Source organism: Oncorhynchus mykiss, chromosome 6 (genome assembly GCF_013265735.2).
Source record: "Oncorhynchus mykiss isolate Arlee chromosome 6, USDA_OmykA_1.1, whole genome shotgun sequence".
Taxonomy (NCBI): Eukaryota; Metazoa; Chordata; class Actinopteri; order Salmoniformes; family Salmonidae; genus Oncorhynchus; species Oncorhynchus mykiss.
Window position 1 is genome coordinate 6,601,186 of NC_048570.1, and position 23,119 is coordinate 6,624,304.

At 45.1% G+C, this 23,119-nt stretch overlaps 2 protein-coding genes across 2 annotated transcripts in view; one reads left to right on the forward strand and one right to left on the reverse strand.

The window, feature by feature from the left end:
- Positions 1-9,135, reverse strand: part of top3b (DNA topoisomerase III beta) — a 34,350-nt gene extending 25,215 nt beyond the window's left edge. Inside the window, exons 1-5 of the mRNA XM_036979291.1 lie at positions 8,841-9,135; positions 5,602-5,733; positions 5,360-5,466; positions 5,119-5,193; positions 2,728-2,924 (exon numbers count right to left, since the gene is read on the reverse strand). Coding sequence (XP_036835186.1) covers positions 2,728-2,924; positions 5,119-5,193; positions 5,360-5,466; positions 5,602-5,733; positions 8,841-8,910 — 581 coding nt within the window. The 5' untranslated portion in view covers positions 8,911-9,135. The remainder of the gene's footprint in view (positions 1-2,727; positions 2,925-5,118; positions 5,194-5,359; positions 5,467-5,601; positions 5,734-8,840) is intronic.
- On the forward strand, positions 7,736-8,659 carry LOC110525188. Its single transcript, XM_021605151.2, has 2 exons — positions 7,736-7,917; positions 8,148-8,659. Exons 1-2 carry the CDS (start codon positions 7,736-7,738, stop codon positions 8,386-8,388), a joined length of 423 nt encoding a protein of 140 aa, XP_021460826.2. The 3' UTR covers positions 8,389-8,659.
- Positions 9,136-23,119: the final 13,984 nt, after the last annotated feature.

Here is a 23,119-nt window from a genome sequence, read left to right on the forward strand (position 1 = left end):
TAGGGTACGGCAGTCTGGGGTAGGGTAATGTAGAGTTGTGTATTTTTGTGTAGGGTAGGTTAGTGTAGGGTTGTGTAGGGTTGTGTAATGTTGTGTAGGTTTGTGTAGGGTTGTGTAGGGTTGTGTAGGATAGTGTAGGGTTGTGTAGGGTAGGATTGTGTAGGGTAGGATTGTGTAGGGTAGGATTGTGTAGGGTTGTGTAGGGTAGGGTTGTGTAGGGTTGTGTAGGATAGTGTAGGGTTGTGTAGGATAGTGTAGGATAGTGTAGGGTTGTGTAGGATTGTGTAGTGTAGGGTTGTGTAGTGTAGGGTTGTGTAGTGTAGGGTTGTGTAGGATAGTGTAGGGTTGTGTAGGGCAGTGTAGGGTTGTGTAGGGTTGTGTAGGATAGTGTAGGGCAGTGTAGGGTTGTTTAGGGTAGTGTATTGTAGGGTTGGGTAGGGTTGTGTAGGGTTGTGTAGAGTAGTGTATTGTAGGGTTGTGTAGGGTATTGTAGTGTAGGGTTGTGTAGGGTATTGTAGTGTAGGGTTGTGTAGGGTAGGGTTGTGTAGGGTATTGTAGGGTTGTGTTGTGTAGGGTAGTGTATTGTAGTGTATTGTAGGGTATTGTAGTGTAGGGTAGTGTATTGTAGTGTAGGGTAGTGTAGGGTATTGTAGTGTAGGGTTGTGTAGGGTATTGTAGGGTTGTGTAGGGTATTGTAGGGTTGTGTTGTGTAGGGTAGTGTATTGTAGGGTTGTGTAGGGTATTGTAGTGTAGGGTATTGTAGGGTTGTGTTGTGTAGGGTAGTGTATTGTAGGGTTGTGTAGGGTATTGTAGTGTAGGGTTGTGTAGGGTATTGTAGTGTAGGGTTGTGTAGGGTATTGTAGGGTAGTGTATTGTAGTGTAGGGTAGGGTATTGTAGTGTATTGTAGTGTAGTGTAGGGTATTGTAGTGTAGGGTAGTGTATTGTAGTGTAGGGTAGTGTATTGTAGTGTAGGGTAGGGTAGTGTATTGTAGTGTAGGGTAGTGTATTGTAGTGTAGTGTAGGGTAGTGTATTGTAGTGTAGGGTAGGGTATTGTAGTGTAGGGTAGTGTATTGTAGTGTAGTGTAGGGTAGTGTATTGTAGTGTAGGGTAGTGTTGTGTAGGGTAGTGTAGGGTAGTGTATTGTAGTGTAGGGTAGGGTATTGTAGTGTAGGGTAGTGTATTGTAGTGTAGGGTAGTGTATTGTAGTGTAGTGTAGGGTATTGTAGTGTAGTGTATTGTAGTGTAGGGTAGTGTATTGTAGTGTAGTGTAGGGTATTGTAGTGTAGGGTAGTGTATTGTAGTGTAGGGTAGTGTATTGTAGTGTAGGGTAGGGTATTGTAGTGTAGGGTAGTGTATTGTAGTGTAGGGTAGGGTAGTGCATTGTAGTGTAGGGTAGTGTATTGTAGTGTAGTGTAGGGTAGTGTATTGTAGGGTAGGGTATTGTAGTGTAGGGTAGTGTAGTGTAGTGTAGGGTAGTGTATTGTAGTGTAGGGTAGTGTTGTGTAGGGTAGTGTAGGGTAGTGTATTGTAGTGTAGGGTAGGGTATTGTAGTGTAGGGTAGTGTATTGTAGTGTAGGGTAGTGTATTGTAGTGTAGTGTAGGGTATTGTAGTGGAGGGTAGGGTATTGTAGTGGAGGGTAGGGTATTGTAGTGTAGGGTAGTGTATTGTAGTGTAGGGTAGTGTATTGTAGTGTAGTGTATTGTAGTGTAGGGTAGTGTATTGTAGTGTAGGGTAGTGTAGGGTAGTGTAGGGTAGTGTATTGTAGTGTAGTGTAGGGTAGGGTATTGTAGTGTAGGGTAGTGTATTGTAGTGTAGGGTAGTGTATTGTAGTGTAGGGTAGTGTATTGTAGTGTAGGGTAGTGTATTGTAGTGTAGGGTAGTGTATTGTAGTGTAGGGTAGTGTATTGTAGTGTAGGGTAGTGTATTGTAGTGTAGGGTAGTGTAGGGTAGTGTAGGGTAGTGTATTGTAGTGTAGGGTAGTGTATTGTAGTGTAGGGTAGTGTAGGGTAGTGTATTGTAGTGTAGGGTAGTGTATTGTAGTGTAGGGTAGTGTATTGTAGTGTAGGGTAGTGTAGGGTAGGGTAGTGTATTGTAGTGTAGGGTAGTGTATTGTAGTGTAGGGTTGTGTATTGTAGTGTAGGGTTGTGTATTGTAGTGTAGGGTTGTGTATTGTAGTGTAGGGTAGTGTATTGTAGTGTAGGGTTGTGTAGGATTGTGTATTGTAGTGTAGGGTAGTGTATTGTAGTGTAGGGTTGTGTATTGTAGTGTAGGGTTGTGTATTGTAGTGTAGGGTTGTGTATTGTAGTGTAGGGTAGTGTATTGTAGTGTAGGGTAGTGTAGGATTGTGTATTGTAGTGTAGGGTAGTGTATTGTAGTGTAGGGTAGTGTATTGTAGTGTAGGGTAGGGTATTGTAGTGTAGGGTAGTGTATTGTAGTGTAGGGTAGTGTATTGTAGTGTAGGGTAGTGTATTGTAGTGTATTGTAGTGTAGGGTAGTGTATTGTAGTGTAGGGTAGTGTATTGTAGTGTATTGTAGTGTAGGGTAGTGTAGGGTAGTGTATTGTAGTGTAGGGTAGTGTATTGTAGTGTAGGGTAGTGTATTGTAGTGTAGGGTAGTGTATTGTAGTGTATTGTAGTGTAGGGTAGTGTACCAGGTGAATGCCAACTCTCTCTGTATATATATGACGTGTTGGAATGGGGTGTGTTGTCGGGTGGTGTAGTGTACCGGGTGAATGCACAGCCAATGCGCAGGTCCAGCTCCTGCCGGGCGTCTACGGACAGAGCCTCGTTACGGTTGGGCTCTCCCAGCTTATTCATGGCTGCCCAGATGTCGGTGTCGGTGATGGAGCTGAACTTGGCTCGGTAGACGGTCCGTTCACTGCCGTACGGACGGTTCATAACCGGCTCAATGGCGTCCAGGACCTGGGAAAGTAACAACCTTGTAATAACTGTTATGAATAAGCTTTAATAAAACACTTTCCAACCTAGAGAGTGGGTTAAGACCAGCAGCAGAGAGGGTGGGTTAAGACCAGCAGCAAGGAGTGGGTGGGTTAAGACCAACAGCAGAGAGGGTGGGTTAAGACCAGCAGCAGAGAGGGTGGGTTAAGACCAGCAGCAGAGAGGGTGGGTTAAGACCAGCAGCAGAGAGGGTGGGTTAAGACCAGCAGCAAGGAGTGGGTGGGTTAAGACCAACAGCAGAGAGGGTGGGTTAAGACCAGCAGCAGAGAGGGTGGGTTAAGACCAGCAGCAGAGAGGGTGGGTTAAGACCAGCAGCAAGGAGAGGGTGGGTTAAGACCAGCAGCAGAGAGGGTGGGTTAAGACCAGCAGCAAGGAGATGGTGGGTTAAGACCAGCAGCAGAGAGGGTGGGTTAAGACCAGCAGCAGAGAGGGTGGGTTAAGACCAGCAGCAGAGAGGGTGGGTTAAGACCAGCAGCAAGGAGAGGGTGGGTTAAGACCAGCAGCAGAGAGGGTGGGTTAAGAACAGCAGCAAGGAGAGGGTGGGTTAAGACCAGCAGCAGAGAGGGTGGGTTAAGACCAGCAGCAAGGAGAGGGTGGGTTAAGACCAGCAGCAGAGAAGGTGGGTTAAGACCAGCAGCAAGGAGAGACTGGGTTAAGACCAGCAGCAGAGAGGGTGGGTTAAGACCAGCAGCAGAGAGGGTGGGTTAAGACCAGCAGCAAGGAGAGGGTGGGTTAAGACCAGCAGCAGAGAAGGTGGGTTAAGACCAGCAGCAAGGAGAGACTGGGTTAAGACCAGCAGCAAGGAGATGGTGGGTTAAGACCAGCAGCAGAGAGGGTGGGTTAAGACCAGCAGCAGAGAGGCTGGGTTAAGACCAGCAGCAAGGAGAGGGTGGGTTAAGACCAGCTGCAAGGAGAGGCTGGGTTAAGACCAGCAGCAAGGAGAGGCTGGGTTAAGACCAGCAGCAAGGAGAGGGTGGGTTAAGACCAGCAGCAAGGAGAGGGTGGGTTAAGACCAGCAGCAAGGAGAGGGTGGGTTAAGACCAGCAGCAAGGAGAGGGTGGGTTAAGACCAGCAGCAAGGAGAGGATGGGTTAAGACCAGCAGCAAGGAGAGGCTGGGTTAAGACCAGCAGCAAGGAGAGGCTGGGTTAAAACCAGCAGCAAGAAGAGGCTGGGTTAAGACCAGCAGCAAGGAGAGGGTGGGTTAAGACCAGCAGCAGAGAGGGTGGGTTAAGACCAGCAGCAAGGAGAGGATGGGTTAAGACCAGCAGCAAGGAGAGGGTGGGTTAAGACCAGCAGCAAGAAGAGGGTGGGTTAAGACCAGCAGCAAGGAGAGGATGGGTTAAGACCAGCAGCAAGGAGAGGGTGGGTTAAGACCAGCAGCAAGGAGAGGGTGGGTTAAGACCAGCAGCAAGGAGAGGGTGGGTTAAGACCAGCAGCAAGGAGAGGCTGGGTTAAGACCAGCAGCAAGAAGAGGCTGGGTTAAGACCAGCAGCAAGAAGAGGCTGGGTTAAGACCAGCAGCAAGGAGAGGCTGGGTTAAGACCAGCAGCAAGGAGAGGGTGGGTTAAGACCAGCAGCAAGGAGAGGGTGGGTTAAGACCAGCAGCAAGGAGAGGGTGGGTTAAGACCAGCAGCAAGGAGAGGGTGGGTTAAGACCAGCAGCAAGGAGAGGGTGGGTTAAGACCAGCAGCAAGGAGAGGGTGGGTTAAGACCAGCAGCAAGGAGAGGCTGGGTTAAGACCAGCAGCAAGGAGAGGGTGGGTTAAGACCAGCAGCAAGGAGAGGGTGGGTTAAGACCAGCAGCAAGAAGAGGCTGGGTTAAGACCAGCAAGAAGGAGAGGGCGGGGTAAGACCAGCAGCAAGGAGAGGGTGGTTTAAGACCAGCAGCAAGTGACGCCTCTAGCACTGCAGTGCCTTAGACCGCCGAGCCACTCGGAAGGCCCTGCTGTAGTGACACAGCCTGGGATCGAACCCGGATCTGTAGTGATACAGCCTGGGATCGAGCCCGGATCTGTAGTGACACAGCCTGGGATCGAACCCGGATCTGTAGTGACACAGCCTGGGATCGAACCCGGATCTGTAGTGACACAGCCTGGGATCGAACCCGGATCTGTAGTGACGCCTCTAGCACTAGAGAACGTAACGTTGAATTGGGGTTACCTCAAAGCAGATGTTCTCTCCCTCTTTGTCGCAGTCCAACCACAAAACCACGTAGTCACATCCCTTGCCTTCAACCTGGAGAAAGACAGTGACAGAATTATTATTATTATTTTACAAAGGAGACCAATCAACTGATATAGAGGGGGGGGGGCTGGAACAGTTACATGAACGATTGACAGGAAAACGACCCTGTTTCCAAAGGTCAAAACCCCTTCAGCTGTGACTAGAGACACAGACGAACCTGTAGGAACTTGACCATGTTGAGTTTGGGGTTGGCCTCCTTCTTCTCAGTAGGGGCTTTAGTGAAGAGTTCAGCTGGATCCACCTTGTCCCAGTTATTATACTTCCCTGGAGAGAGGGAGAGGGGGACCGAACAGGCACCGGAGTTATCAACTTATCCCACTAAGATTTGAGACACAGATTGAATCCAGTCAAAAATGTAGGATTTAGCCTAAAATCAACAACAACAACAAAAAAACCTACCTATGAAATCCAGACTCATCACGTGCCCACACACTGATGTCATCTTAAAGCGCACGCTCTGGCCTGAGAAAGTGCCCATGTACTCGTGGACCGAACATGCTCCGTTGAGACCTTTACGACTGGAGCAGCTGCCTGGGGTTGAGAAGAGAAACATGAGGAGTTAAACCTGGATCTATGGCGTCTCCTAAATGGCACACTATTCCCTATTGGTTGGCACTATATATAGTGTTATGGTTCCATTTGGGACACACACACACACCCCCAGTCAACATTGTAGACTATATACTCTGAACCACTTGATGAAAAGAACCAACAGAGGAACATACAAAATCCATCCTTAAAATAGTGTGACTTGTAAAAGGTGGTAATTCTCCCAGACTACCCGAGGAGACTACCCGAGGAGACTACCAGAGGAGACTACCAGAGGAGACTACCAGAGGAGACTACCAGAGGAGACCACCAGAGGAGACTACCCGAGGAGACTACCCGAGGAGACTACCCGAGGAGACTACCCGAGGAGACTACCAGAGGAGACTACCAGAGGAGACTACCAGAGGAGTCTACCCGAGGAGACTACCAGAGGAGACTACCCGAGGAGACTACCAGAGGAGACTACCAGAGGAGACTACCCGAGGAGACTACCCGAGGAGACTACCAGAGGAGTCTACCAGAGGAGACTACCCGAGGAGACTACCAGAGGAGTCTACCCGAGGAGACTACCCGAGGAGACTACCCGAGGAGACTACCCGAGGAGACTACCCGAGGAGACTACCTGATGAGACTACCCGAGGAGACTACCCTTGTTAAAAAAAAGACCTTTTGTGGACCCATCTGGTCTACATGTGACAAGATGTGAAATGGAAAAGCTACCTAGCTGACTTGCCTTGGTCAAAATAATCAGATATTTTTGTAGAAATGTCACGACTTATTGAAAATACAGATTCAAACTATTTCGGGAGGTTATTTTACACAACAACAAAAAACGGAAGCTAATAGCATGATTCAACTCTTATTTAAAAAAAAAAAAAAAAAAGGATTTCAAAGTATATCAAGGCTAAACCATAGCGGAAACTCCATTGACCTTCCCCTGACCCTGTCATAGGGGCTCATACCACCTGAGCTAAACGCTACGTCGTGACGAAGTAAAGTTAATGACATGCCTCTCTCAAGGCTGAATGCTAATGGCGGTACATGCATGGTAAAGACCATGGTAATGAGAGACACAACAAGCCAGTGACTGAGTGACCCCCCTTTCTACCCATCTCTAGCTGTGAAGCTGACCCCCACCACCCTTACAATCCCAGGTGCATAAATACATCCCTGGTTCGAGACGATGGACATCAGCTCTGAACGAATCAAAGGGTACCAAGAGCAGCAGCAGCCGAGACAGAAAGCTACAGAAACACACAGAACAGCAGAGACAGAACGAGACTCCAGAACCGGAAGCCAGAACTCACTCCAGAACTCAACATGCAACAGCTCCAGGTGAGATACAAAGAGATCCATAACAACAGAAGCTGTAACTAGCCAGTGGTACTCTCCAGGTGATGTGTGATCAGGGGCTAGGGACTAGAGCTAACTTTCACTATGACTGCTCTTGATTCTCATTGGCTATGCTGTGGGGGCATAATGTAAAGACAGACTATGTGCTTTGATTTTCCTCCTTTGCTGTTGCTATTAGGCTCATTCTTATAGCAGAGTATGAGCAACAGTGCTACTGAGTGATCGGCTGAGGATTTTTTTTTTTTTTTACGGAAGGTCAAACCGTCAAATTAATTATTCGTTTGAGTTTTGATTAGAATGGTTTTATGGTACAAGAGTTGAATGTAGCTAGGAATTTTCTGGCATTTGGACAAATTCCTTTTAACAGATTAAAGAGATGATAAAAAAATGTAATTTAAACTAAGGCTAGTTTTTGTCTTTAGTTGCACAGATGTAATGTCCCTAGTGTTTTATATCCACTCAGCTTCAGGTGCCAGTAGCCTAATGACAGGACATTATATCATTAAACCAGAGACAGTACATCATCCCTGGGTTTAACAATGATATTCAACCCCCTTGTGTTTTCTGTGTTCAGCTCCAACTCAACATTGATACTCAAAACTCTGTGTTTTCTCCCTGTGTGTGTTTTCCTATGCAGCACCTGCGTCTGCTACTCCTGTGCGTGCTGGCCCTGCGTCAGTGCCTGTGTGTGCCCCTGGGTGGCCAGTGTGTGGACGAGAGCTTCTGCACTAGCAGCCTGCAGGAGTACCACGCACAGCTAGTCAGCCTGCCCAACCGCCTTAACGAACGCAGTGTAGCCGCCTGGAACTACGTGTGAGTACCTTTACTGTACGGATGGACTGATTGGAAGAATGTATTAGACTATTAAAATGCATGTACAGCCACACACTTATGAGTGCTAAATCACCAATGCATCCTTGGATACTAGGCTTCGGAGACTGTGTGTAAATGCACGTTTCCATTCTAAGGATATATTCTTCTTCCTTCAATTGTGGCTTGGTTCCGAGTCTGACAATCTTATTGTTTTCTCTTCCTCCTTCCAGGGAAAAAATTGACTTGAACCGGGTGCCTCCAGTCCTTTATGAAGCCAACTGCCTTGAAAGCCACTCCTGTAAGGGTCTGGACAGCACCCTCAGGTTAGAGACCATCCCCATCACCCTCAGGATGCCCGTGCTGAGGAAAAACCCCCGCTGTACCTCCTTCTCCCTGGAGTTCGAGCCCATCAATATAGCCTGTATATGCGCCACTTCCAGACAAAGTGGATTTCTAACCGATCGATTCTAAAATATTAAAAGTATTTATTTATTTGGGCTATAAATGTTGAGGCTATAAATTAGATTGAATGTGTGTTTTGAATGTATTTTTTTTTGACAGTAGGGTAAAGATTATTATTATTACTATTATTGTTGTTATTGTTGACATCACTCAGTATACGTTCCAACTCTCATGTTAGTTGTTTGCCACAATGACAACGAAAATGTATTGGTCATTGGTCAAGAAGAAGTCAATTGTTCCCTTATCATCTGCTAAAGGCTTAAAACAGACAATAAACTAATTTTACAGCACCGAAAACACGTGTTTCTCTGTTGCTTTACATGGAGTTAATCATATTAGATAAGGAGTTACTCACAAGATGAACGATAACTAACTACTGCTGCTGGCTTTTCCCTGGTACATGGTTGTTGATTCCTAGCTTGCTAGTTGCTTTAACAGAGTAAACATTAGAGATCACTTACCTTTAGATAGGATTTTGGCAATTGACTGAGCCAACGACGGCTTCTCCGCCACCATCAAAACTGTCTTCATGACTGGAAACAGCACAGCGACACTAAGTTAGCTAGCCAGCTGAGAACAAATAGCTGCTATTTACAAAATGTAAATAACACAATTATATTTAGATGTGATTAGAAGTTCTAAGAAGCATAAGTGCCACGGAAAAGCTAATTGTCAAGTTAGTGGCTAGCACAAAAGAAACACAACGCCGCCATGACAGTTTCTAGATGCTTTTCCGGTTGAAAGTGTAACCTAACCGGAAGTAGATACGACATATTGGTAAATTGATTATAGGGTTGGTACGGGTCGACAGAGCTGCAAGCTCTCAGGCATTGGCCGTGAGACACACGCGTTTGACCCTATTCTCACACTCACACGGCACACCTCTTAAATCTCACGCATTGAAAAGTACTGCTTTTATTTTTTCTAATGAGTCCGTTGTATAGTCAGTGCGTTAACTTTTCAACTGCGCTCCAAAATTGCGACTGCAATTTAACATCATGAGCGTAATCTCTATCATTGTCTGTTATTTGTATATTGTTTTATTGTTATTATTATTAACAACAAATCAATACAAAAGGTACATGGGGGAACACAAGTATATTTAAAGAATATACAAAGGACAATTGGGCTAGAGAGTACAATATCACATTACACAGGGACCTTAAGGGGCATACACGCATTTATACTTCTAACAGCTTTTTTGTTGGTCAAGTATTTAATTGTCTTAAAATATTTGTTTTTGTAAGGTAAGGAAATGTGTTTTGTTTGTAAATGTACATTTGTGACTATGACATTTGTCCCTCAAAAATTATGAAATTAATTTACATACACATTTCTACTTATTTCTAAGTAAAGAATCCAAGCAGCACATCTCTCCATAATAGTGTGAAATCTTCATAAATGTGTTCAATTATAAATCTACTGATGTCTTACCACAGATTCCTTACATGAATACAAAGCCAAAAAAAAGATGGAACACGGTGGTCATTACAAAGATACAATTTGAATTTATTTATTTTTTTAAACTTCTTCATATAGTGGTTGGCAGGATAATATTTATGAATAATTTCAAAATGCATTCCCTTAATTGTGTTAATAAGTAGGTATGTGTGTGGCAACATCTTAACTTTTTCCAAAATATCTTACCAATAAAATCATTTCAATAAGGCAGTGGCTCCCAAAATGTTTATAGTCCCGTAACCCTTCAAACATTCGACCTCCAGCTGCGTACCCCCTCTAGCACCAGGGTCAGCTGTACCCCCTCTAGCACCAGGGTCAGCTGTACCCCCTCTAGCACCAGGGTCAGCTGTACCCCCTCTAGCACCAGGGTCAGCTGTACCCCCTCTAGCACCAGGGTCAGCGCCCTCTCGAATGTGGTTTTTTGCCATCATTGTAAGCCTGCCACACACACACTATTTGGTACATTTAAACTTAAGAATGAGTGTGAGTTTTTGTCACAACCCGGCTCGTGGGAAGTGACAAAGAGCTCTTAAAGAGCTCCAGGGCACAAATAATAATAATATAATAATAATCAATAATTTTGCTCTCTGTTTAACCATCTTACATATAAAACCTTGTTTGTTTATCGAAAATTGTGAATAACTCACCACAGGTTAATGAGAAGGGTGTGCTTGAAAAGATGCACATAATGGCAATGTTGGGTTGTATTTGGAGAGAGTCTTGGTCTTAAATAATTTTCCACACAGTCTGTGCCTGTATTTAGTTTTCATGCTAGTGAGGGCTGAGAATCCACTCTCACATAGGTACGTGGTTGCAAAGGGCATCAGTGTCTAACATGGTTGCAAAGGGCATCAGTGTCTAACATGCTGACCACACCGCTTGCATCGCGTGCCGCGAGCTTTGCAAAATAAATGTACACTTACATGCGCCAATGAGCGTCTGTGTTGCCAAGCTCTAAAATAGAAGTAAATTCTATTTGTGACACTGAACATGGTTCAAATCCTGCCTTTCCCATCTCCTCATTGGTTTATAGAAGCAGATACCCGCGTGCCATCTCCTCATTGGTTATCACCATGTGGGTGATTGAAAGTTGAACTGAGGTAGGTCAGTCGTGGGAATACTATAAACATTTAGATGCCAATCACCATATAAAGTCCAAAGAAGAAAAAGCCTGGAAGGAGGAGAGGTGACTAGAAACGATTCGGTTGACCGTTTTATGTGTCGATTAACTGTGGGAGTAGAGGACCTTGTGCATTTCAGGTAAAATAACAACTCAACATTTATATCCCAGGGAAAATTAGCTAGCAACAGCAAGCTAGCTAAATAGGACAAATTAGCTAGCAACTGAAAGCTAGCTAGCTAAATTGCCATAAATGTTTAATGTTTTTCGACCTGTCCCAAAATTAATATAATTGGCACAGAGTTTGTTTTGATATTTCAAGCTATGTGTCGTGATTGCGTTTGGTGTGGAGGGACAAAATCAATTTGCACACGATGGTGTTAACAACGCGATTTGCTAAGGCAGGATACTCTGAGCGCAGCCCAATCCAGAAATCTAGCAGTGGCTTCTGATTGAATTACATTAGCACAGAACCGCTTGTTGTAATTTCGATGAGGGTCTCTTGTTCTGATATCGGTAAGTGGACTGGAGGCAGGGCATGAAAGGGATAACGAATCCAGTTGTTTGTGTCTTCCTTTTCAGCAATGTACCTGCGTAATTGGCACCCAGCTCACTCAGGTTCTTCGCTATATAACATTTGACATTGTCCATAAGATTGAGTTCATTTGCACACAGAAAATCATACAATGATGGAAAGACCTGTGTGTTGTCCTTGTTAATGCAGACAGAGAAGAGCTCCAACTTGTTCCTGTAATCCTAGATTCAGATCATTCAGGCGAGAAAAAACATCACCCAGATAGGCCAGTTGTGTGAGAAACTCGTCATCATACAAGCGGTCAGACAAGTGAAAATTATGGTCAGTAAAGAAAACTTTAAGCTCGTCTCTCAATTAAAAAAAACTTGTCAATACTTTGCCCCTTGATAACCAGTGCACTTCTGTATGTTGTAATGCCCATATCATTGCATAGTGCAGAAAATACACGAGAGTTCAGGGGCCTTGCTTAAACAAAGTTAACCGTTCTCACTATAGTGTCCATAACGTCATTCAAGCTGTCAGGCATTCCCTTGGCAGCAAGAGCCTCTTGGTGGATGCTGCAGTGTACCCAAGTGGCGTCGGGAGCAACTGCTTGCATGCACGTTACCACTCCACAATGTCTCCCTGTCATGGCTTTTGCTCCATCAGTACAGATACCAACACATCTTGACTACCAAAGTCCATTTGATGTCACAAAGCTGTCCAGTACTTTAAATATATCCTCTCATGTCCTGGTTTCCAGTGGTTTGCAGAAGAGGATGTCTTCCTAAACTGACCCCCCATAAACGTAACATACATATACCAGGAGCTGTTGACCCATCCAGCTGTAACGCATAGAATTCACTGGCTTGTATGCGAAGCAGTAATTGTTTCAAAACATCTCCTGCCATGCCACTGATGCGTCGGGAAACAGTGTTGTTTGATGAAGACATTGTCTGTATAGTTGTTTGGGGCTTTTCCCCCCAGTATTGTCCCAGCCATATCCACGGCAGCAGGAAGAATGAAGTCCTCGACAATAGTATGGGGATTGCCTGTCCTAGCGACTCGGTAGCTCACCTTATAAGACGCTTATGTATAGCCCTGTTGGAAAATGTGAAATTTTCCCCCCCCAATTTTTTTTTATTTTATTTTTTTATGTGAATCACATTTTTATTTGGCAGCATTGCAGTTTGGGAATAACTGCAATAAGGCATGACATAAGGTATATATAGATACAACATCCTGTTGTAACAAGGCTCATATTGTTGTTGAATGAACCAAAAGAAAAACAAATCTTTCCTACTGATGAGTCAACGGGGGTTATTTGTAGGTATGTTTTGAGACGTTCCTGGCTTGCTACAGCACTGTGAACCATGTCACATTGAAGCATACGATTGGTCTAGTTATGTTGGGGATCAAGGGGATTGGATGCATTTTACTAAAGAAAAAAACCCTCAAGATAAGAGAGGCGCTGAATAGAGAGCGAGAACGTTCTTTAACAATTATTATTATTATTTAAATGTAACCTTTATTTAATTGGCAAGTCAGCTAAGAACAAATTCTTATTTACAATGACGGCCTACCCTAGACGACGCTGGGCCAATTGTAAGCGGGCCCCATGGGTCTCCCAATCACGACCGGATGTGATGCAGCCTGGACTCGAACCAGGTACTGCATGTGGAAACATGAAACATCTTCTCTCACACACGGACTGGAAGAGAGTATTCAGGATATTATAGCCACCCACACACACACACACACACACACACACACACACACACACACACACACACACACACACACACACACACACACACACACACACACAAATAACATAGACTAGACTACCCACAGGTTACACACTGGTTGAAATGACATTGAACCAACGTGTAATAGACGTTGAATTGACGTCTGTACCCAGTTGGGTAATGATTAAAAGACCAACATTACAAAAGGAAAACATTATAATCATCCAGGGGTAGCTTCTAGCAGACAAACAGTGTGATTCGTCACAGCAGTTTACCGGCAGACGGACCCGAGAGACCAGGGGCTAGAGGATAAGTGGCATCTATTGTGATGGACATTTAGTGGTGCATTATAAACGAGACCACAGCGACAGTCAGGTTTGAATATATCAATTGAAGAATCAGGAATGATATGCTGAATGGATGGGTTGGTGGGTTTAGTGGATGAATGAATGATTGAAATGAATGAAAAATGCAAATTATTTAGAATGTAGGCCGACCAGAAAATGGTTGGAAACATATGATATTCTGTGTCACTAACGTGGAGAGCCGTAAAGTAGAGAGTAGAAAAGTTCAAACCACATTAAGGACCACTTCATTAACCCCTTAAAGGCTGCTTCATCTGTCACTACTGGCAACGCCCCCCTACTTTCTTGAGCATCCGTTGAAGACAATAAGGGAGATACAGTGCCTTCTGAAAGTATTCAGACCCCTTGACTTTTTGTTAGGTTACACCTGGGGTGGCAGGGTAGCCTCGTGGTTAGAGTGTTGGACGAGTAACCGAAGGGTTGCAAGTTCAAGTCCCCAAGGTACAAATCTGTTGTTCTGCCCCTGAACAGGCAGTTAACCCACTGTTCCTAGGCCATCAATGAAAATAAGAAATTGTTTTTAACTGACTTGCCTAGTAAAATAAAGAAATTCTAAAGTTGATTAATTTGTTTTTTCATCAATCTACACACAATACCCCATAATGACATCACAATACCCCATAATGACATCACAATACCGCATAATGACAAAGCAAAAACTAGTTTTTAGAATTTTTGCTAATTTATGAAAAATATAAAACTGCAACATTACATTTACATAAGTATTCAGACCCTTTTCTTAGTACTTTGTTGAAGCACCTTTGGCAACGATTACAGCATTGGGTCTTCTTGGGTATGACGCTACAAACTTGGCACACCTGTATTTGGGGAGTTTCTCCCATTCTTCTCTGCAGATCCTCTCGAGCTCTGTCAGGTTGGATGGGGAGCGTCGCTGGACAGCTATTTCCAGGTCTCTTCAGAGATGTTCGATCCGTTTCAAGTCTGAGCTCTAGCTGGACCACTCAAGGACATTCAGAGACTTCTCCCGAAGCCACACGTGTGTTGTCTTGGCTGTGTGCTTAGGGTCGTTGTCCTGTTGGAAGGTGAACCTTCACCCCAGTCTGAGGTCCTGAGCTCTCTGGAGCAGGTTTTCATCAAGGATCTCTCTGTACTTTGCTACGTTCATCTTTACCTCGATCCTGACTAGTCTCCCAGTCCCTGCCGATGAAAAACATCCCCACAGCATTTTTATTTTATTTTTTTAACCTTTATTTAACTGGGCAAGTCAGTTAAGAACAAATTCTTATTTTCAAAGACATCCTAGGAACAGTGGGTTAACTGCCTGTTCGGGGGCAGAACGACAGATTTGTACCTTGTCAGCTCGGGGATATGAACTTGCAACCTTTCGGTTACTAGTCCAACGCTCTAACCACTAACCACTAGGCTACCCTGGCTCTAACCACTAGGCTAGCATGAGGCTCCCACCACTATTCTTCACCGTAGGGATGGTACCAGACTTCCTCCAGACGCCACGCTTGGTTTCATCAGACCAGAGAATCTTGTTTCTCATGGTCTGAGAGTCTTTAGGTGCCTTTTGGTAAACTCCAAGCAGGCTGTCATGTGCCTTTTACTGAGGAGTGGTTTCCGTCTGGTCACTCTACCATAAATGCCTGATTGGTGGAATGCTGCAGAGATAGTTGTCCTTCTGGAAGGTTCTCCCATCTCCACAGAGGAAGTCTGGAGCTCTGTCAGAGTGACCATTGGGTTCTTGGTGACCTCCCTGACCAAGGCCCTTCTCCCCCTATTGCTTAGTTTAGCTGGGCAGCCAGCTCAAGGAAGAGTCTTGGTGGTTCCAAACTTCTTCCATTGAAGAAGGATGGAGGCCACTGTTTTTCTTGGGGACCTTCAATGCTGCAGAAATTTTCTGGTACCCTTCCCCAGATCTGTTACTCGACACAATCCTGTCTCAGAGCTCTATGGACAATTCCTCTGACCTCATGGCTTGGTTTTACTATCACATGCGCTGTCAACTGTGGGACTTAAATGTGATTTGCAAATATTTCCTTTGTCCCTATGGGGTATTGTGTGTAGATTGATGAGGGGAAACAAACAATATAATCAATTTTAGAATAAGGCTGCAACGTAACAAAATGTGTAAAAAGTCAAGGGGTTTGAATACTGAATGCACTGTAATTCAGGGTGCTATTTTATCTTATGGCCAGTAGATGGCAGAAGAGGCTATCACAAATGTTTTGATGCTCTTCATTCTGATTCTACTCTTCACCATGGAACCGTCGGGTGGTGTCCCCGTAGAGAGTCTATTAAATGACTAACTCCTAATCCTATGAGTACCTCGGTTTCAAGAGGCCTTGCAAGGTCTAATCAACAACAACAAAAAAGCCTAAATAAACATCTTCATTTTACTGTACTGTTCATGTATTTTAATACGCTGTTTATGTTAGAGAAATAAAACGATATTACTGGGGGTAGAGGGGGGGGGGGGGGGGGGGGGTAGCTGGAGGGGGGGGGGGTAGCTGGATCTTTCTGTAGGGTGATGGGGTGGAGGGGGGGGGTAGCTGGATCTTTTTGTAGGGGGGTGGGGGGTAGCTGGATCTTTTTGTAGGGTGATGGGGTGAAGGGGGGGGGGTAGCTGGATCTTTCTGTAGGGTGATGGGGTGGAGGGGGGGGTAGCTGGATCTTTTTGTAGGGGGGTGGGGGGGTAGCTGGATCTTTCTGTAGGGTGATGGGGTGAAGGGGGGGGGGTAGCTGGATCTTTTTGTAGGGTGATGGGGTGGGGGGGTAGCTGGATCTTTTTGTAGGGTGATGGGGTGGAGGGGGGTAGCTGGATCTTTTTGTAGGGTGGGGGGGTGGTAGCTGGATCTTTCTGTAGGGTGATAGAGGGTGGAGGGGGGTGGTAGCTGGATCTTTCTGTAGGGTGATAGAGGGTGGAGGGGGGGGTAGCTGGATCTTTCTGTAGGGTGATAGAGGGTGGAGGGGGGGGGGGTAGCTGGATCTTTCTGTAGGGTGATGGGGTGGAGGGGGGGGGGTACAACACCTGTTGTATTCAGCATTTCACTGTAAGGTCTACTACACCTGTTGTATTCATATTTTCACTGTAAGGTCTACTACACCTGTTGTATTCATAATTTCACTGTAAGGTCTACTACACCTGTTGTATTCAGCATTTCACTGTAAGGTCTACTACACCTGTTGTATTCAGCATTTCACTGTGAGGTCTACTACACCTGTTGTATTCAGCATTTCACTGTAAGGTCTACTACACCTGTTGTATTCAGCGTTTCACTGTAAGGTCTACTACACCTGTTGTATTCAGCATTTCACTGTAAGGTCTGCATCTGTTGTATTCGGCGCATGTGACAAATAACATTTGATTTGATTTTGAGATGGAATCAGAGAGAGAGGAAGTGGGAAAGGAGGTAAAGAATGAATGATGTAGTCAGAGAGACTGATGTAGTCAGAGAGATTGAATGATGTAGTCAGAGAGATTGATGTAGTCAGTGAGACTGAATGATGTAGTCAGTGAGACTGAATGATGTAGTCAGAGAGACTGAATGATGTAGTCAGCGAGACTGATGTAGTCAGAGAGACTGAATGATGTAGTCAGAGAGACTGAATGCTACTTGTTTGATTCTGTAACAGACTTTCTGACCCTGGCATGGTGTGAACATCTGTTTTCTGACACGTTGGTTGGTTGGGTGAATAGATCGGGGACTCTGTGGAACATTAGGTTACACTGTTCTCCTGTCCAATTCCGTTACCATGTGAGCCAGCATGTCTGTAGCAGCTAGGGTTGCCATGGTGACGTGTTTGCTCCCGTTTCTTCCTGGCCGTGCCTGATCCGTTCATGGATGCTGCTGGTACCCACATCCTTCCTCTGGTTGGCTCTGATTTGAGGTGAGATTCCTAGCAGTTATAGATTCATACCGTCATTGGGATAACCATGTGTGTGAACACTAATCATTCAGAGGTTCTAACAGCGTATTTTCACGTTGTGTTGGTACAGAGAAAACACATACAGTGTCTTCTGAAATTATTCACACTCCTTTTTCCACATTTTGTTACGTTACAGCCTTATTCTATAATGTATTAAATAGGGTTTTTTTCTCCTCATCAATCTACACACAATACCTCATAAGGACATCACAATACCCCATAATGACATCACAATACCCCCATAATGACATCACAATACCCCATAATGACATCACAATACCCCCATAATGACATCACAATACCCCATAATGAAAAAGCCAAAACAGGAGCTCTACGGACAATTCCTTCGACCTCATGGCTTGGTTTGTGCTCTGACATGCACTGTCAACTGTGGGACCTTATATAGACAGGTGTGTGCCTTTCCAAATCATGGCCAATCAATTGAATTTACCACAGGTGGACGCCAATCGCGTTGTAGAAACATCTAAAGGATGAACAATGGAAACAGGACACACCTGTGTCCCACACTCTATACCACACACTGGACTCTATACCCACACTGGACTATATACCACACACTGGACTCTATACCCACACTGGACTCTATACCCACACTGGACTATATACCACACACTGGACTCTATACCCACACTGGACTCTATACCCACACTGGACTCTATACCACACACTGGACTTTATACCCAATCATTGGACTCTATACCACACACCGGACTCTATATCCACACATTGGACTCTATACCCACACACTGGACTCTATACCCACACACTGGACTCTATACCACACACTGGACTCTATACCCACACACTGGACTCTATACCCACACACCGGACTCTATACCCACACACTGGACTCTATACCACACACTGGACTCTATACTCACACACTGGACTCTATACCCACACATTGGACTCTATACCACACACTGGACTCTATACCCACACACTGGACTCTATACCCACACTGGACTCTATACCCACACACTGGACTCTATACCACACATTGGACTCTATCATTGACTTGGTACTGGTGTCCCATGTACAGTATATAGCCATGTTATCATTGACTTGGTACTGGTGTCCCATGTACAGTATATAGCCATGTTATCATTGTTCATTGTGTGTGTGTGTGTGTGTGTGTGTGTGTGTGTGTGTGTGTGTGTGTGTGTGTGTGTGTGTGTGTGTGTGTGTGTGTGTGTGTGTGTGTGTGTGTGTCGTTTGAGAAACGATATTAATGATATTTGGGGCGACAAGGTATCCTAGTGGTTAGAGCGTTGGGACAATAACCAAAAGGTTGCTGGATTGGATCCCCCGAGCTGACAAGGTAAAATCTGTCATTCTGCCCCTGAACAAGGCAGTTAAACCGTCAATGTAAATAAGAATTTGTTCTTAACTGACTTGCCTGGTTAAATTAAAAAATATTAACCCACCCATTACCTCACTAAAACAAGCCCTTGGTGTCACTTTGCCTCTTCTTCCTCCTCTTCCTCCTCCTCCTCACAGTAACTCATGTTGTATCCTGTTTTACAGGTTCTTTGCTTCAGACGGTCAGAGAATGTGTACATTCCACTGCCACAATATAGACTGAGACACTTATGTGTCAGATGTCTGTAAGAGGGGTCATCATGGGTACAGAGACGTGGCTGGCCAACCAAAACACACCAGACATGGCTGGCCAACCAAAACACACCAGACATGGCTGGCCAACCAAAACACACCAGACATGGCTGGCCAACCAAAACACACCAGACGTGGCTGGCCAACCAAAACACACCAGACGTGGCTGGCCAACCAAAACACACCAGACGTGGCTGGCCAACCAAAACCACCAGACGTGGCTGGCCAACCAAAACACACCAGACGTGGCTGGCCAACCAAAACACACCAGACGTGGCTGGCCAACCAAAACACACCAGACGTGGCTGGCCAACCAAAACACACCAGACGTGGCTGGCCAACCAAAACACACCAGACGTGGCTGGCCAACCAAAACACACCAGACGTGGCTGGCCAACCAAAACCACCAGACGTGGCTGGCCAAGCAAAACACACCAGACGTGGCTGGCCAACCAAAACACACCCAGACGTGGCTGGCCAGGCAAAACACACCAGACGTGGCTGGCCAACCAAAACCACCAGACGTGGCTGGCCAACCAAAACACACCAGACGTGGCTGGCCAACCAAAACCACCAGACGTGGCTGGCCAACCAAAACACACCAGACGTGGCTGGCCAACCAAAACACACCAGACGTGGCTGGCCAACCAAAACCACCAGACGTGGCTGGCCAACCAAAACACACCAGACGTGGCTGGCCAACCAAAACACACCAGACATGGCTGGCCAACCAAAACACAACAGACGTGGCTGGCCAACCAAAACACACCAGACGTGGCTGGCCAAACAAAACACTTCTCTCTCTCTCACCTTCTCTCTTTAGCTCTCTACCTCTCTCTCTTTCTTTTCTTTCTCTCTCTCTCTCTCCCAGAGTGCCCTGACAGATACAGCAGAACTTGCAGATGCCCTCCGAAAAGAGAATATTGTGAAACACTATCACACTAGTATTACTGTGGATACATCAAGGCAATTCTCTGAAATTACAATATGCAAAGATATTACATATAGCTCCTTAAACCTTTTATTGCAGTGGATTAAATCAGGGTCACACAGAGTGATTAAATCAGGGTCACAGAGAGTGATTAAATCAGGGTCACAGAGAGTGATTAAATCAGCGTCACACAGAGTGATTAAATCATGGTCACACAGAGTGATTAAATCAGGGTCACAGAGAGTGATTAAATCAGGGTCACAGAGAGTGATTAAATCAGCGTCACACAGAGTGATTAAATCAGGGTCACAGAGAGTGATTAAATCAGCGTCACACAGAGTGATTAAATCATGGTCACACAGAGTGATTAAATCAGGGTTACACAGAGTGACTCAATCAGGGTTACACAGAGAGTGATTAAATCAGGGTCACAGTGTGATTAAATCAGGGTCACAGTGTAATTAAATCAGGGTCACAGTGTGATTAAATCAGGGTCACAGTGTAATTAAATCATGGTCACAGTGAGTGATTAAATCAGGAACACAATGTGATTAAATCAGGGTCACAGTGTGATGAAACCAGGGTCACAGTGTGATTAAATCAGGGTCACAGAGAGTGATTAAATCGGGGTCACAGTGTGATTAAATCAGGGTCACAGAGAGTGATTAAATCAGGGTCAGAGAGAGAGTGATTATTGGTAGGCTGAAACAAATCTACTTTGAAACAAAAGTATACACCTCACACACGTGGTTATGGGCTTAAAAATAATAAGACACCTGAACCACGTCAGATATAGAGTTGACAATTATTCAGTTGTTAGATTGCATTCCACTATTACACTTCATATAAATCACAGAAGACTGACATATAACAAAACTGTTTATTTTAAATAATCTTTAGAGGGCACTTTAAGTCATTGACAGCAGGAAAGGGCTATGGCATCCTACCTTACCCCTCACCCTTAACCCTTAACCCTTCACCCCTGGCCCTTCAACCTGGCTCCCGCTCCACCCTCCCCCATCTCCTTCTCTTCTCTGGGCACCGTGTGGAAGCCTACCCCCTCATCCTCCTCTCCTCCCCCTCCACCCTCCCCCATCTCCTTCTCTTTTCTGGGCACCGTGTGGAAGCCTACCCCCTCATCCTCCCCTCCTCCCTCCCTCCCACCCCTCTTTTCCGAGTCCCAACCTGAAATTCCAGGGTGGTTTGAACAGAGCTCTCTCTCTCTCTCTCCATGGTAATGTGATTGGTGACCCCTGACCTATTCACCTCCAGTGAGGTAGGAATGCGGAGATACAGGACAGTAGGGAGACCACTGGAATTCCTCTGAACTCCCATGTGTTTATACTCACTAACAAACACGCACACACACACACGCAGAAATACACACAGACATACACGCACACACAGACATATATACACACACAACGATCAGTCATGCTCAAATGCACAACCACACATAACATTTCACATAAACATATTCACAAAACAAATATGATAGGAATAATTCCCAAACCTATGTTTGACCAGAGCCTCTTGGTTGGCTGGCCAACCAAAACACACCAGACATGGCTGGCCAACCAAAACACACCAGACGTGGCTGGCCAACCAAAACACACCAGACGTGGCTGGCCAACCAAAACACACCAGACGTGGCTGGCCAACCAAAACCACCAGACGTGGCTGGCCAACCAAAACACACCAGACATGGCTGGCCAACCAAAACACACCAGACGTGGCTGGCCAACCAAAACACACCAGACGTGGCTGGCCAACCAAAACACACCAGACGTGGCTGGCCAACCAAAACCACCAGACGTGGCTGGCCAACCAAAACACACCAGACGTGGCTGGCCAACCAAAACACACCAGACATGGCTGGCCAACCAAAACACAACAGACGTGGCTGGCCAACCAAAACACACCAGACGTGGCTGGCCAAACAAAACACTTCTCTCTCTCTCACCTTCTCTCTTTAGCTCTCTACCTCTCTCTCTTTCTTTTCTTTCTCTCTCTCTCTCTCTCCCAGAGTGCCCTGACAGATACAGCAGAACTTGCAGATGCCCTCCGAAAAGAGAATATTGTGAAACACTATCACACTAGTATTACTGTGGATACATCAAGGCAATTCTCTGAAATTACAATATGCAAAGATATTACATATAGCTCCTTAAACCTTTTATTGCAGTGGATTAAATCAGGGTCACACAGAGTGATTAAATCAGGGTCACAGAGAGTGATTAAATCAGGGTCACAGAGAGTGATTAAATCAGCGTCACACAGAGTGATTAAATCATGGTCACACAGAGTGATTAAATCAGGGTCACAGAGAGTGATTAAATCAGGGTCACAGAGAGTGATTAAATCAGCGTCACACAGAGTGATTAAATCAGGGTCACAGAGAGTGATTAAATCAGCGTCACACAGAGTGATTAAATCATGGTCACACAGAGTGATTAAATCAGGGTTACACAGAGTGATTCAATCAGGGTCACACAGAGAGTGATTAAATCAGGGTCACAGTGTGATTAAATCAGGGTCACAGTGTAATTAAATCAGGGTCACAGTGTGATTAAATCAGGGTCACAGTGTAATTAAATCATGGTCACAGTGAGTGATTAAATCAGGAACACAATGTGATTAAATCAGGGTCACAGTGTGATGAAACCAGGGTCACAGTGTGATTAAATCAGGGTCACAGAGAGTGATTAAATCGGGGTCACAGTGTGATTAAATCAGGGTCACAGAGAGTGATTAAATCAGGGTCACACAGTGTGATTAAATCAGGGTCACACAGAGTGATTAAATCGGGGTCACAGTGTGATTAAATCAGGGTCACAGAGAGTGATTAAATCAGGGTCACACAGTGTGATTAAATCAGGGTCACAGAGAGAGTGATTATTGGTAGGCTGAAACAAATCTACTTTGAAACAAAAGTATACACCTCACACACGTGGTTATGGGCTTAAAAATAATAAGACACCTGAACCACGTCAGATATAGAGTTGACATTTATTCAGTTGTTAGATTGCATTCCACTATTACACTTCATATAAATCACAGAAGACTGACATA

What these genes read in the sequence shown, in the direction of transcription:
- LOC110525188 (XM_021605151.2), top strand. Translation starts at nt 7,736, where the DNA reads ATGCAGCACCTGCGTCTGCTACTCCTGTGCGTGCTGGCCCTGCGTCAG. An exon ending in GTAGCCGCCTGGAACTACGT is followed by an intron (nt 7,918 to 8,147) that starts GTGAGTACCTTT and finishes TCCTCCTTCCAG; the next exon opens with GGAAAAAATTGACTTGAACC.